The following is a 12,379-nucleotide window of genomic DNA, read 5'->3' as shown; positions in this document are numbered from 1 at the left end:
TTTAAGCACATGACTTAACTTCTCTGGGTATCAGTTATCTACAAAGGCTGGAGCAGCAAGCCTGTGGGTGGGGCAGTTCCCATCTCCCTCTCCTCTTGCCTCTATGGAGGATCCAAGCTCAGATGTCAGAGCTCAGCTCCCATGCCCATGTGGGCAGTGGGGGGTGGGGGGGAGGCAAACACAGGTCTTCTAGAACCACAGGCCTCCATCTTGGATACCAAGTGCCTCCTTCTTTCCTCCACAGCAGCAGGGACACTGCAGCATGGAGCTGAAGAGAGGAAAGACATTCATCAAATCTAGCCTGCAGATTGACCAAGAGAAACCCCCAGATCCAGCAGCCACTGCCCCGGCCACGGAGGATGCAGTCTCACCAGGAGGGCAGCAGCGACCCCACAGTGAGAGGGGCCCCCAGGTCAGTCCCAGCACCCAAGGATATGACAGGTGCTCCGACAAGGGGGCCCAGCCAGACACCAATGGGGGGCCTGCAGCTCTCTGTGGGACCACCTTCAAACCGGTGCAGAAGAGCAAGACTCACGACAGTGTGCCCAGGGCTGACAGGGCAGCCTCAGCTACAGGGCAGCTGGTGGGCAGTGCAAGCTTCCCAGGGCCCCCCAGGAGCCAGCGCATGATTGACTACCGCCACTTTGTGCCCCAGATGCCCTTTGTACCAGCTGTGGCCAAGAGCATCCCAAGGAAGAGAATTTCCCTGAAACGACCCAAGAAATGTTTTCGGAATCTATTCCACATCCGCAGAAACAAGACTGAGAATTTGGCCTCGCTGACAACCAAGGGGAAGAGCTTGTCCTCCCCTGAAGGCCCATCAGAGGCTGGAGGGCAGCAAGGCACAGCTTGCTTCCCCTTGGGCGAGGGGCTGGGACTGGACAGCCTGTGCCAGGACCTGTCTGACAGTGAGTTCCTGCCCGACTCCTCCTTTGACCTCTGCAGGGCCCTGTGTGAGGATGTGGCCTCACTCAAGAGCTTTGACTCACTCACCGGCTGCGGGGAGATCTTTGCAGACGAGAGCTCAGTGCCATCCCTGGAGCTGCATGAGGGCCTGGAGAGCCCTGCCCAGGCATCCCAGGTCCCTGACTCCATGGCTTCCAGGGGCCCCTTCCAGGGCAGTGTAGAGCAGCTGGCATCGCCTGCCCAGAATGAGATGTCTGACTTTGACAAGTTCTGGGACCGTGTGAATCACTCGGTGAGGCAGCAACAGCGCGCCCTGCTAGGTCCGTGGCTGGGGGGCCCCCAGGGGTCAGACACAGACAAGCCCAGGCCAGATGCATCTGGGCTTGCTGAGCTCCCCCTGTGCCCATGCAGGGACCCCCACAGCGGCTCCAAAGCCAGCTCCATAGACACAGGCACCCCCAAGAGCGAGCGGCCAGAATCTGTGTCCACGAGCGATGAGGGCTACTATGACTCCTTCTCACCAGGCCTCGAGGAGGACAAGAAGGAGGCCCCGAGCCCAGGCACACCCGCAGCCGCCTTCCCCCGGGACAGCTACAGCGGAGACGCCCTCTACGAGCTCTTCTATGACCCCACTGAGGGCCCCGGGAGCCCGAACCTGGATGACGACCTGTGCGTGTCTGAGAGTCTGTCGGGGCCGGCACTGGGAGCCCCGCTGTCCATGTGCAGCTTCCACGTGGGGGCAGAAGAGAACCTGGCCGCCGCTCCAGGCCCAGACCTACTCAGCCAGAGCTTCTTGCAGAGCTCCTGGAGGGGCAAGGAGTGCCTGCTGAAGCTCTGCGACACCGAGCTTGCCATCACCATGGGCATTATCAACTGGCTCCGCCGGAGCCCAGAGCTCCGTGCCCTGCCTGCCTCGGCCCCCAGGGAGCCTGCGGCGCCCCCGGGAGGACTGGTGGAGAAGCCAGGAGCTGGCTCTGAGAAGGTGTGCCCGGGTCCAGTGAAGCTGGAGGACGGGGGGACCGGGGCCTTAGATGCAGGTAGGACCTCCGTGAGCTCAGCACCCAGCAGGCGGGAGCTGTGGGCATGTTCGGGCACCAAGGGCCTGCCTGCTGGAGTGAGCGAGGTCCTAGCGGGGGCCAAGCAGGGGACCAGCTCTCCATCCAGGGACCCCTCTCTGGAGTGTGTGCAGGTCTCTGAGGAAGGAGGGACACAAGGCCACCCTGAAGGCTTGCTCTCCTCTGTGGGGTCTGCAGCCCCCGTGGCAACCAACACGTCCAGCAAAAACAAGGTCCCAAACCCCTCTGCCTGGCCTGGCTCCCAGGAGCCCAGGCTGCCTGGGAACCTGGGGTGTTTCCAAGGTCCCTGGAGGCCAGGTCTTGTGGGAAGCCCTGTGGATTCAGAGCTCACTCTGACAGGCTGTGTGGCCCAGGTGGCAGCCCTACAGATCCACCCAGACTGTCAGCCCCCAAGGCAGAACACAGGTAGCGGGCTCTGCGGGCAGCCTCAGGCCAGGGGCCCTGACATTCTGCCACAGAAACAGCCTAACAGCTTCCCTAGCACGGCTGCCATATGTGGCCTGCCCTCCCTGGCCAGCCCACTCCACAGCCCACAGGACCAGAGGTGCCCAGGCCGCATTCTGGACCTGAGCCAGATCAGGGTGGAGCCCACCAGGCTGGATGCCCAGGCCCAGGCCTCTGTGGAGGACCAGCCTCTGCAGCTCAGCTCAAGGGCTATAGAGCAGGCTGCACACAGGAGCCAGCTGGACCCATAGCCCCCTCAGTCCTGCTGCCTGGGATCACCTGCCAGGAATTCTGGCCCTCACTTCCAACAGCCAGTGGGAGGGGGCCCACTCTGCAAGTGCCCCAGAAAGCCGCTGCAGCTTCTTGGACCACGAGGGCATCCTTTGCAACCAGCAGGAAGTAGGAGCTCCCAGGCCAGCATGGCTGAGACCCACCTTTGGAATAGTCTTGTGTCTTTGTGGTCACATTCAGGAGAGCCTAAGACCCAAATCTCCACCCTTTGTCCCTGATGTGAGGACTGTATTGGGGGGGAGGGGGTGGCAGGACTCAGGCAAGTGGGGCGGGGCATTTTAACATGGAGACATCCATAGCTGAACCCACCAGTTCAGCCAGAACAGGTCCTGGGCAGCCCAAGACCAAGGACAATTGCAAAGCTGCTAGTGCTCTCAAAATGTGCCTCCCCAATTTCCCCACCAAAAAATGAAGCATCTAAACCCAGATGTGAAGTAGCCACATTTGACCACTCCTCATACAGCATGTCAGAGGGAGGAGCTCGGATTTGAAACTGATGGGATGGAAATGGTACCTATTATAAAGGGTACATATTGTGCTGATAACTCTGAACAAGGGTTGAGAGTAATAAGTGTGAGTGGGGGGTCCGAGGCTCAGGGGTAGGAGCTTGAGACAGGGGATAGGGGGTTGCAGGTGAGCTTGGGAGTGCCCACTCGCCCCACCCCAGCCTGCTCCCCACCCCCAGGATGAGCAGCCACAACCTACGGGACCCTGAAGGGCTTCCCTGAGGGAATCAGAAGCAGAACCAGCCGTCTCAGCAAGAGCCTTGAACCAGCAGATGCCATGCATTCCTGTGCAACCTTGCCAGGGCTGGCCAGACCCTGCAGACCTGACCTATGGGTGTTCTCTGTCACAAAGCATCCCATCCAAACAATGATTTCCCCCAGCTTGCACTCTCTAACTGAGCAACAGGTGGCGAGATGCTCTTGGGGAAGAAGCTGACTGATTCTCCACACTGCCATTCTTGCCCTCCACGCTGCCAAGCGTTCTAGCCTCCCGCTTCAGGAAGGTTCACCTTTGAATGAGGCTGTATCCTCCAACCCCTCGAAAGCCACAACACGTGCACAGCACCAAACATTCAGAATCACAGAGGGGAAGGTGGCTCGCACCTCAGGAAGGGCAGGTGTCTGTTTGGCCAGCCTCAGGGCAGCAGGCCAGCAGCCAGCCCCTTGCCAGGGTTCCCTACGATTAGACCCTGCTCCAGCTGCCCTGTTGTGGTGAGGTGCCAGGCGGGGGTGGGGGTGGACGTGGGGGGGGGAGTATGCCACAAGCAGCTATGAAGCTGTTTCTAGAAGAGAGGCCAGCATAGAAAGGGGGTGGGCCCAGTGATGAGGGAGGAATTCCAGATGGAGGGATGCAGTCTGACAAGCTGGCCACAGGCTGGGGCCTCTCCTGATTGCCTGAGGCTTTGTTTCAGGCTAGAACACGCTCCGCGCCCTCATTAACAACTGCTTCCTGGGGCCCACTGTGCAGAGGATGCATGCAGCACATGGGAGGTTCAAAAGGGCATGACAGGGCTCCTGACCAGGCCCATCGAGACAGGACACAAGGAAGGTCAGGGCCAGCCTTCCTGGGAAGCCACACTTGACCCTTCCTCCCAGGACTGCCACAAGTGGTCACAGCACCGTTATTGGGCCTAGATGTGAGCAGGTGACATGTGGAGTAGCTCGTGGCATCCCTGCAGCAACCGGAATGCAGCGGCTCCCCTGGTTTCTGACATGGAAGCCAAGACCAGGGTGCGGATGTGGCTTGCCCATGACACACTCGGCCAGTGTGTGGGACTGATGGTGTTGGAGCCGAACCCCAACTCCTAGGGCCCAGCTCTTGGTGGGCTCCTGCCGTGAACACCCCTCTCGAAGCCTCCCCTCCTCCCTTCTTTCAAGGCACAGGTGTCTGGGGCCTCTGGGTGCCAGGAGCGCGTCTCTGTTACTTTGTACTGCACCTGAGCAGAGCAAGTGCTCAGTGAATACTGTTGCAAGAATGAAATATCAAAAGGTTGTACATGGTTTTCTGATTTCTTGTTGCCTGTGGGCCTTGTGTCTAGAGAGCAGCAGAGTTGGGTTTAACCTGGCAGAAGTGACTTCCTTGATGTGACACAGTGACTTGTGGAGATGTAGAAGAGCCAGCCCGGTCCAAGAGCACTGGGAAGGGCAGGAACCAAAGTGGTCCAGGTCAGGAGGGGCCTGGGGTCAGGAGGGCAGTGCCAAAGGGGACCCAGGACTCAAGGCAGGTATACGGTGACCCAGCAGCAGGGCAGCAGAAACAAGGACCTAGGGCCATGCCTACTGGGAGGAAATCTTGCCCAGTGGCTCTCATTCTGGGGAGCATCTTAGGCAATCCCAGCACTGTAGAGATTCTCACTCAGCAATCTGGGGAGCAGTCCCAGCAGTGGTCTGCTAGGCGCCCTGCTGGGAGAGTGAAAGAGGCTGTGTGATCTTCCTCTTGTGTGCACTGAGTCAAGGATCCCTCAGCCCATCTCTCTTTCTGCACCCCACCCCTCAGGCTGCCCTCCCCAGCAAGATGGGTGCAGGCAATGCCATTCTGACTGGGCTCCACAGGCCTCAAGGATGTCCTCGAGGTGACCCACTGGGAGGAAGAGGGGAACCTCAGGGTCCAGCTCTTGAGACAGGTGCCTAACCCAGTGATGGGTGTGGAAGAGACCTGCTTGGGGCATTTTCAGAACTCTGGTCAATTTCCAGCCCTCTCATTCATACGTGGCTGTAGAGGCTATAGGAGATTTTTCCCATGTAAAGTAAAATCCTGAGAAGTAGGTCCAGTTGTCCCCAGCTCACAGCTGTGCCAGGGTCACACAGTGGTGGGGGAGCTGGGGTTCACCCTGGCGCCTGTGCACTGTGCTTCCGCCCTTCCAACCTTCTGAGGTTGAGTTAGAAAATAGGAAGGTACCCAGGCAGCTTCCCAACTGGGGGAGGCCTGGGCCCTACAGCAGGGTGGACCAGGAGGGCAGGGAAGAGAGCAGGAGAAGGTGCTGGAAAGAAGAAGGAGGTGAAGGCCACCACAGGTTGCAGAAGTGCCTGCAAACTACATTGGGGGTGCTTCTTACCTTTCCTGGCTCTTCATTTTATTTATTTGTTTGTTTGCTTACTTATTTATTTATTTTTATGAAATGGGGACAAATATACAGAATACAAAACTCAAATGACACAGAAGGGAGAACAATGAAAAGTGAGTCTCCTCCAATTCCTCCCTTACCCCCTGTTGTTTTGAATCAAAATTAATACCCACTTTCTACAACCAATTCAAACAATGCCAAGTGCAGATCCTCCTCTTCCCTGTCCTTCTTGAACATTGGATGTGTCCTCAGACCCTTTCTCTGCCCATGACATAAACACACATGGACTTGAACCTTTTTTCTTACTGCACAGCGTATGACAGATGTCGTCCTTGAGCTTAGGAGGCACCAGGAGCACGCAGGTTCTCCATTCTCTTGAACAGCTGCACAGCAGTCTCCTGTAGGTGGCAAGTAATTTAAACACTCTCCTGTTGATGGATAGTCAAGTTATTTCCCATTTTTGCTGTTACAAACAATGCTGCACTCACTCCTTTTTCTCCTAAATGTTCTCTCTGAAAGTCCTCTTCAAAACTATAAAAGTGAAATTTAACAAGGAAAAGATGCATTTTTTAAAATGAACAGTGCATCTATGCTTCTATGTCTCCACCCCAATGCCCACCTACCTAAGGGCCTGATGTTAATGGCCTGGGTTCCATGCTCATACAAACATACTACACACCCCCATCTTTGGAAGGGGAGAGGTGGGTTCTTTTGTTATTATGTATAAGGCCTTGGAAGTTGTCATTCCCATCCTTACAACAAGAAAAATGTGGACAAACTGAAAATCCATGACTTTCCTTGACTCATCAGAGAACTGAGGTCACAGAGCAAATAACTCCTCTGAAGCCTGGAGGCAAAGGTGCATCCAGAGAAAGGAGGCAACCGAGACCTGGTGCAAGATGCCAAAGAACTGGTAGGAACTGTTAAGGAGTAGTTTTGACAAGTGGCTGTGGGCTGAATAAGAAGCTATAAGGGGCTGGGCAGTAAAGGGGGGCCCACACTTTCATGGCTTTCCTCCAGGAACCACACTGTGTTTTCAGGGTGAGGACAAAAGACCCCCTCATGGGCTTGGCAAAGGGAGAAGAGTAGCCATTGTGAAACCCTCCATAACCTTCTCCCTAACAGGCCTATGTAAAGGGGAGGGGCTTCCCCAGGGGGCTATTCTGAAGTCTTCTCCAAGCTGGAGGAAGGCACTCCACCCAACCCCAGTCATCTCCAGCCTTCCTGTCTCACTTAAGAAAAAGAAAGATAGATAGAAAGAAAGATAGAAAGAAAAGGACAGTTAACCAGAAGAGGACTCCAAAATACAAAACTGGAAATGGTGGGCCAGAAGGGACTAGGGTTTTGGAAGGCTTAACCCCACCCTGGGGGCACAGGCCCACAAAAGACTGAGACTGATTAGAAGCTTAGAAGATAAGGACACATTCTCTCCCTCCCGACTAACCCCATCACCACACTAATAAGCCTCTGGTAATAAGAACTGTGGATTAAAACTAAAAGAGCTACAAGACAAAGACTCTCTCTAAAGATCAGAACAAAGGGACGCCACAAAGACAAGAAGGGAGGAAAAAGTAAGCCCACTAGAGTAATATGAAGCCTCTGGTGCCTATAGTTACAAGAAATATTAAAACAGCCCAACTCTTAGCCAGATTAACATAAATCCTCACACTAAAAGCCTATTTACCTCAGTACCTATTACCCTATACAATGTCAAACTTTCAACAAAAAATTATAAAGCCTGTTAAAGGCAAGAGGAAACAATGTCTGAGGGACAAAGCTATTGCCAGAACCAGTCACAGATGTTGGAATTATCACATAAAGATTATAAAATAAGATTGATTAATATGTTAAGAGTTCTAGTGAAAAAAGTAGACAAAATGCAAGAACAAGTGGTAATATAGCTGACAGGAAGAATTCCAAGAAAGAAATCCAAAGAATATGCTAGAAGTCAAAAACATTGCAAATTAAATGCAGAGTTAAACATGGCTGAGTAAAGAATCTGCAAGCTTTATTAGAAAATACTTGAGACAAATAAAAATGAGACACAATATACCAAAACTTACAGGACACAGAGAAAGCAGTGCTAAGTAGGAAATTTATTGCTACAATGCATACATTAAAAAAGAAGAAAGCTCTCAAATCAATAACCTAACTTTATATTTTAAGGAACTAGAAAAAGAAGAATAAACTAACCCAGAGGCAGTAGAAGGAAAGAAGCAATAAAGCTTAGTGGAGATAAATACAATAGAGAAGAAAAAAAAAAAAAAAACAGGAAAAAGTCATCAAAACCAAAGTTGATTTTTTGAAAAGCTCAACTAAATTGACACACCTTTAGCTTAAACTGAGAACAAAAGAGAGAAGACTCAAAGTACTGAAATCAGAAATATAAGTGGGGATATCACTACCAATTTTATAAAAATAAAAAAGATAATAAGAGAATGCTATGAACATTTATATATCAACCAATTGCATAACCTAGATGAAATAGACAAATTCCTAGAAATGTACATCTATCAAAATGAATCACGAAGAAAAAGAAAATCTGAATAGACCTATAACTAGTAAGGAGACTAAGTCAGTAATAAAAAAAAAAATCTCTCAGTAGAGAAAGGCCTGGGACAAGATGGCTTAACTGGTGAATTCCACCAAACATTCAAGGAGGATTTAAAACTAATCATGCTGAAACTCTTCCAAAATATTGAAGAGGTGGGAATAGTTCCTAACTGATTCCATGAGACCAGCACTACCCTGATACCAAAGCCAGAAAAGAAACTACAAGAAAACTACATACCAATATTTCTTATGAATATATAGATACAAAAATTCTCAACAAAATACTAGCAAACTGAATTCAGCAGCATAGTAAAAGGATTAACACCAAGACCAAGTGAGTTTTATTCCAGAAGTGCAAGGATGGTTCAATATACAAAAAACAAACTATGTAATACATGCCATTAATAAGATGAAGGAAAAAAACACATGATCATCTCAACTGATGCAGAAAAGGCATTTTACAATATCCAACACCCTTTCATGATAAAAATACTCAGTAAACCAGGAATAGAAGGAAATATCCTCAACATGACAAAGGGAATTAAAAACTCACAGCTAACATTACCCTCAATGGTAAAAAGACTGAAGCTTTCCCCTAAGATCAGACATAAGACAAGGATGCCCACTTTCACCCTTATATTCAACACAGTGTTGGAAGTTTTAGCAGAGCAATTAGGCAAGAAAATGAAATAATGTACATCCCAACTGGAAAGTAGAATTTTTTCTGTTTGCAGACAACATGATTTTAAAAATAGAAAATTCTAAAGAGCCACAAGAAAACTGCTAGAATTAATAAATTAATTCAGCCAAGTTGAAAGATACAAAATCAACAAATATCAGTTGAATTTCCATACACTAACAATGAACAATCCAAAAAGGAAATGAATAAAACAATTTCATTGCATAAAAAATAAAATACTTGGGAATGAATTTAACCAAGGAGGCAAAATAACTGTACATTGAAAACTATAAAGTATTGTTGAAAAAAATTTAAGGCATAAATAAGTAGAAAGATAACTTGTGTTCATGGATTGGAAGATTTAATATTGCTAAAATGACAATACTATCTAAAGCAATCTAGAGATTCAATGCAATCCCTACAAAAATCCCAATAGATTCTCTTTTGCAGGAATAGAAAAACCTATCTTGAAATTCACATGGAATCTCAAGGGACTCAAAATAGCCAAAACATTCCTGAAAAAGAACAAAGTTGGAGAACTCACACTTCATAATTTGAAAACTTACTACAAAGCTACAGTAAACAAAACAGGTACTACTGGCATAAGGACAGACATACAGAACAATAGAATATAATAGCGAGCCCAGAAATAAACCCTTACATATTTGGCACCCTTTGACAAGAATGTCAAAACTATTCAATGGAGAAAGGACCATTTTTTCCACAAATGATGCTGGGAAAATTGGATGCGACATGCTAAAGTATGAAGGTGGATCCTTACCTTATACCATATACAAAAATTAATTCAAAATGGATCAAAGAGAATTGAGTCAAGATGGAGGAGTAGGAGGATGTAAAGTTCACCTTTCCCCACAAATGCATCAAGAATACACCTACAGGAGGGAGTCAAGATGGCAGAGGAATAGGAGGATGTGGGGTTCATGTCTCTCCACAGATGCATCACGAATATATCTATAGATGCAACAATTCTCACAGAACACCAGCTGAACACTGGCAGAAGACCTTGGACACCGGATCTTTATAGTCCTTTCTGACTATATCTTTATAGTCAGAAAGGACTATAAAGATCCTTGCATAACTGGGTGGGATGAAAAAAAGAAGGGAGAAGGAGGAGGAGAGGAAGCAAGATGGGACCTGCACCCTGGGGCGGGCGAGCTGAAGCAGAGGAGAGATTCCCGAATTCAGGGATACCCCCTCTCCAATGGGGAAACCTCCTCTCTGATGGGGAAATCAATTGGGACAGAAGGGAAGCATTTGAGGCTGTTGGAAGAGGGTGAAGTGGCTGATCTGTGGCAGCCTGGACAGAGTGAGAACTACACAGATGGTCTGTACCATGGCCCTATGTGCCCTGGACTGGGACGTGTGTTCACAGGTGTGCAAGGGAGCTGGTAGCTGGAGCATGGGGACTGGAGAACAGACCCAGAGTGAGAACTGCTGTTGGCTGTGGGGAGACAGACTGAGGAGACAGGAGGGAGGAAATCCACAATAGGGAATGCCTACAGAGGAAGACTGGACTGCCACAGAAGCAGGGCACTACTGCTGAGTCACACGCAGGGGGAGGAGCCACTATTGTAACCTCTCTCTCCCCACCTGCCAGTGCCGGCCGATGACAATAAAAGAAGCCCGATCGGGGCTGGCTCTTGTGTGCCAGCTGCTGAGCAATGAAAAAAGCCCCTGTCAGAGCTGGCCCTCACATGCTGGCTGTGGGGAAATAAGAAAAGCCCTCTCAGGACTGGCTCTCATGCGCCATCCACCGGGCACCAGAAAAGCCCCTCACTAGGGCCATAACTCTTGCGCCCATGGCCGCTGGCTTCCCTGCACAGTTGGCACCACCTGGGCTCCCACAATCCAAGCAGTCAGACCACCTCTGCACCCTGTCCTCACTGGGACAGACCCAAGAGCTCCAAGGCAGCCTCAGGACCAGACTCCTATGGGTGGACCACACACAGAGGTGGGGATAAAACCAAAGCTGAACCCCAGGGATGGGGTGACTAAGGAAGAAGACTGAAAACCTTTCCATCAGCTGCACTAGCTGCAGATTAAATCCACACAATCAGATAGGTAAACCCTGCATCTGTGGAATACCTGAGTAGACAATGAGTGTTCCCACAAATGAAAACAGTCTGGCTCTGGCAGCTGTGGACTTTGGGGGCAGCACACACAGGAGTTGGGCCAGATCAGAGTCTCAGTGGTCCCCACAGGGCCCACAGCAAGTCCAGAGACCAGCCCAGAGACAGAGGAGGGCCTCTTGCAGAGGCAGAGGTGGGTTGTGGCTCAGGGTGTGTGCAAGGACACTTACAGCTGAGACCTCAGGGAAACATAATTATTGCTATTAATTTTATTATGTTTTGATTCATTCTGTTGTTGGTTCTGCCTTGTTTTTTGTTTTTTAGTATTTTTTTAATTTAGTATTTTGGGATCTTCTTGTTTTATAACACCTTTTTTATTTTTATTTTTATATATTTCTATTTTTACTTTTCTTTTCTGTTGTTCTGTGTTCTTTTCGCTTACTTTGTCCTTCTTCTTTTTCCTGTATATATGTTTTTTTATATTTCCATTTCTACTTTGCTTTTCTCTTGTTCTGTGTTTTTTCCCTTTTTTTAAAAATCATTTTTATTGATTCCTTCTCTTTCCTTGCTTTATGCTTCAGTAGGCACACTGCTTTGGTTTTGTTTTTAGGTTTTCTGTTTTTGTTAGTTTTGATTCAAATTGTTTGATTTTGTTTCAGTGCTCTTCTGTTTGTCTGGTTGTTCTTTGGTTTTTGTTTTATTTGGTTCTGTTTTTGTTTCTTTTGCGTGTCTGTGTGTTTCCTTGTTTCTGTTCTTGGTTGTTTTGATTTTGTTTTTACCAGTTGTCTAGGGTTTTTTTTTTCTTTAATATGTTTTTATTTTTTTTTTTTATAGTTCTATTTCTACATTGTTTTTCTGTTGTTCTGTCTTCTTTCCCCTTTTTATTCTTTTTTTTAATCATTTTTGTTGGTTTGTTCTGTTTCTTTGCTTCATTCTTCAGTTGGCACTCTGCTTGGATTTTGGTTTTTGGTTTTGTGATTTTGTTAGTTTTGTTTTTAATTGTTTAATTTCATTCTTGGGTTCTTTTGTTTGGTTGTTCTCTTGATTTTGTTTTATTTGGTTCTGTTTTTGTTTCTTTTGTGTGTATGTGTGTTTCCGTGTTTCTGCTTTTGTTTGTTTGATTTTACTTTTTACCATTTGTCAAGGGTTTTGTTTGTCTGCTTTTGTTAATCCCCTTTATTGCTGGGATTAGTGACTTGTGAGGTCTTTGTTCCCTGACTGGAAGTAAGGCCTGAGGCTCTGGGGTGGGAGCACTGAGTCCAGGATGCTG

The 12,379-nt window shown here is 48.8% G+C and overlaps 1 protein-coding gene across 1 annotated transcript; it reads left to right on the top strand.

The window, feature by feature from the left end:
- Positions 1-262: 262 nt before the first annotated feature.
- Positions 263-4,531, top strand: AMER3 (APC membrane recruitment protein 3). Its single transcript, XM_068543695.1, is given in 3 exon segments — positions 263-2,679; positions 2,681-2,839; positions 4,402-4,531. Coding segments are annotated over 3 exon segments (2,706 nt in total).
- The last annotated feature ends 7,848 nt before the right edge of the window (positions 4,532-12,379 follow it).

Source organism: Eschrichtius robustus, chromosome 5 (assembly GCF_028021215.1).
Source record: "Eschrichtius robustus isolate mEscRob2 chromosome 5, mEscRob2.pri, whole genome shotgun sequence".
Lineage (NCBI taxonomy): Eukaryota > Metazoa > Chordata > Mammalia > Artiodactyla > Eschrichtiidae > Eschrichtius > Eschrichtius robustus.
The sequence above is the reverse complement of the archived record's forward strand: the minus strand, read 5'-3'. Positions and strand labels throughout refer to the sequence as shown.